The sequence below is a fragment of the Nannospalax galili genome, unplaced genomic scaffold (genome assembly GCF_000622305.1).
Source record: "Nannospalax galili isolate Female #2095 unplaced genomic scaffold, S.galili_v1.0 scaffold702, whole genome shotgun sequence".
In the NCBI taxonomy this organism is placed as follows: domain Eukaryota; kingdom Metazoa; phylum Chordata; class Mammalia; order Rodentia; family Spalacidae; genus Nannospalax; species Nannospalax galili.
In genome coordinates this window covers 2,048,745-2,052,025 of record NW_008348657.1, presented here as the reverse complement: position 1 = coordinate 2,052,025, position 3,281 = coordinate 2,048,745, and the positions used below count along the sequence as shown (strand labels likewise).

General features: G+C 47.1%; 1 protein-coding gene across 1 annotated transcript in view; it reads right to left on the bottom strand.

The window, feature by feature from the left end:
• Disc1 (DISC1 scaffold protein) overlaps positions 1–3,281 on the bottom strand; it is a 253,803-nt gene that overhangs the window by 205,525 nt on the left and 44,997 nt on the right. The window contains exon 4 of the mRNA XM_008845824.2: positions 1,255–1,402. Within this exon, the coding sequence (XP_008844046.2) occupies positions 1,255–1,402 (148 nt within the window). The remainder of the gene's footprint in view (positions 1–1,254; positions 1,403–3,281) is intronic.

The following is a 3,281-nucleotide window of genomic DNA, read 5'->3' as shown; positions in this document are numbered from 1 at the left end:
TCCCCTCAGACATGGCCACAGGCCAGTCCAATAGAGGCAATTCCCCAATTGAGGCTCCCTCAACCCAGGTGTGTCAAGTTGACACTAAAGCTATCCAGCACAACAGACATCTAGAGATGGGCTCCTCCCCACAAGAGGACCAGATAAGAGTTCATTCAGCCTCATGTATCTCTACAAAAGGTCCATCACAAGCTACACCTAAAACAGAAAATATCTGACAACATTGTTTAAACAGGCTTCAGGAAGTCACTGAGATAAACCTGATGCATGAAACACTGTGGCTGTCAGGGTCAATTGGTAGCAAAAAACAGGTTGATGGCTGTGGCTGGTCTCCTGCCCGTGTAGAAGCTGACCTGAATCCTGATTATGCTCATAGCATCGAAAACTGCCTGTCCCCATTCAGGCCTTACCCAGTGGAAAGGGGACAGGAGTAGGCCAGAGCAATGGGTCTCAATGCCTTTAGATACACTAGCACCAGGACCCACATCACAGTCTGATTCAGCTCCTATGGGGCAGAGCTTGAACAGCTATGGACTTGAGTGTTCCCCAGGTGACACCAGCATGCAGCCAGGGCCATTAGGTCATAAATTACTGCCACTTCTATGTGGAGGACCAGCATGTCCACAGGTTCTCAACTATGGGCTCAACCAACTGCAGATTAAAGCTATTGCAAACAAAGTGCTTTCATTTTTGCTATTGCTCCTTAAACTGTATATCATAACTTCTGCCATTTCATTTACATTGTAGCAGGTATTATAAGTCAACTGGAGGTGATTTAAATCACACAGGAAGACAGAAGTAGGTTATATACAGATATACCATTTGATATGAGAGACGTGAGCATCTGCGAGTTTTGGTAGCCTATGGGACCTGGAACCAATCCCCACTCCCCCAGATCATGAGGGGCAGCTTCTTTGCCAGCACCAGGTGACCCTTTGGTGGCACAGACAGCAGATTCACTCAAGAGCTGGAGGTGGACTCAGGAAGGACCAGGTTTCTTCCTGCAATCAGCAAGGCCTGTCCCCACACACCCAACAGGAGCCCAGCATCAGGCTACCCTGTGCTTGTCCATTCTCTCCACATCAGTCAGCAGGACTTCTTTCTCAGAAAGCAGGACCCACCTGGACCTCCCTCTGGACAGACCCACCTGGCCCCTTCCAGGAAAAGTCTGACCAGGGCCTCCCAGCTCCTGAAGGCATGGGAGTGGGAGAGGGAGAGCCAGGAGGGGACCCTGGATTATCTACTGGTACTCACCTCTGAGTGGCTCCAGACAAGGCCACCTGGGTCTGTGCGGCCAGGTAGCCCAAGAAGCTGCCAAGAGCCGGTTGCTGTGAAGGCAGCGCCCAGGGCAGGCCGCCTTTCTCCTGCTCCAGGTCTTCCAATCTCTGTCTCAGCGCCTCTGCTGGAAATCCAAAGAGATGAGAGAGGAAGAAAGGACCATGAAGCTCAAAAAGGTAACCCAGTGTCTCCAATCCAGCCCATGCCCAGTTCTACCTGAGCCACTCAGGGCTGAGGACTGTTTTCCACATGCGCTTGCATCTCCTGTCGCGCTCACATCACCTTGTTCTAGCTCTAGGGCTGTGGTTACAAACTGCCACAGCTGTCATAACTGTGATCCATACATACCCAGAAGGGCACTTGATGTTATTTTTTAAATCATGGTAATCCTTTGAGAGAAATCTGCTCAGTTTGAATTTGGGAGAAAACTGCCAAGTCTGATGGGTTCTAAAGTAGTAGGTTTCTTTTTTGCTGGTTGGTTGGTTGGTTGGTTGATTTTTGAGACAGGATGACCTCTCACTTTCTATATAGCTAAGGATGACTTTGAACTTTGGATTCTCCTACTTCTGTCTCCCAAGTGCTAGTATAATAGGCATGGGTCACCACACCCTGTTCATGTGGTGCTGGGAACCAACCCAGGGCTTTATGCATGCCCTACCAACTGAGCTTACATGAGCTTACACCTCTAGCACTAGAGATGCAGATCTGATAAATCAATGCCGAAGAGTTAACTTTTAAAAATAATACAAATTTCAATTTTAAAGAAATAAAAGCTACACATCAGGTTAGAGCCAATCATAGCCCTTGAAGACACAGAGCATATTCATAGTCCCCATGCCAGAAGTGACTATGGCTGCAGCCCTTCTCCCACACTGGTCCACATCCAGGGCACATACCCGGGTAAAGGGAAGGCAATGAATGAGCACGTGCTGGGAGCAAGCCCCTATCACTGAGTGTGTCCACAGATAGATCTTCCCATGACCCACCAAATGCCCTAAAACCAATGTCTAGATGCAGCATAAGAAAATCGTAGCCATTACTTTTCTCGTTGCTGTGACAAAATACCAGAAAAAAGCAGTATAAGGAAGGAAGAGTTTATTTTGATGGGGAAGGCATGGCAACAGGAACACATCACACCTGCAGTCAGGAAGCAGAGAGAGATGAATGTTGGTGCTTGGCTCACTTTCCTTTTTATTCAATCTAGGGCCTCAGCCCATGGGATGGTGCTGCCCACGTTCAGAGTGGGCCTTCCCATACTGAATAAACCCTCACAGACATGACCAGAGACATGTCTCCTAAGTGATTCTAAATCCAGTCAAGTTGACAAAGAAGCTTAACCATCACAAAAATTTACCAAGGACCAATTCTAAGGGCACTGGACAGCCTTCTCCAGAACTTCCTGCAAGAGCCCGTTAGACACAGCTTTCCAAAGCAGCACTGTTTACACAGGGCTTTCAATTGTTTCAACAAGCAACAATGCCAGACAGGCAATACCTTCTTTTGAGTTGTTGGCCAGGGCAACCAAAGGGACTCCCAAATAGTAACCCAGCATAGAACTGGGAATATGAACAGCAGACCCCAATCTCATCTAAAGGAAATCTTATCTAAAGGAATACTGACAACTGATTGCTGCTAGAAGAGGAACAGCTGACCCTCCTAAAACAAAGACCTCTAGATAGGCTGACTAGATTCACCACCAGAAGGGCAAGTAGTGGGGAATGGCTGGGGGTGCTGACAACACAGCAGACAGTAGCAGGGATATCAGAGTATAAGGGCTCTAGTAGGCGGAGAGAGGCTATGGGAGGGTGCCATCTGGGAAGTGGGTGTATAGTCAAATAAGATGGTTTGCAATGTTCTGTATGATATATATACACACACATTAGGCAACAAATTTAAAAATGAGTTATATTTGAGGAGCAAGCATAAAAATTCACTTCATGTTAATTTGTAGAGGTGATAAACATTACTATTGAAATCTATCTGATGACTTTATATCCAAACTC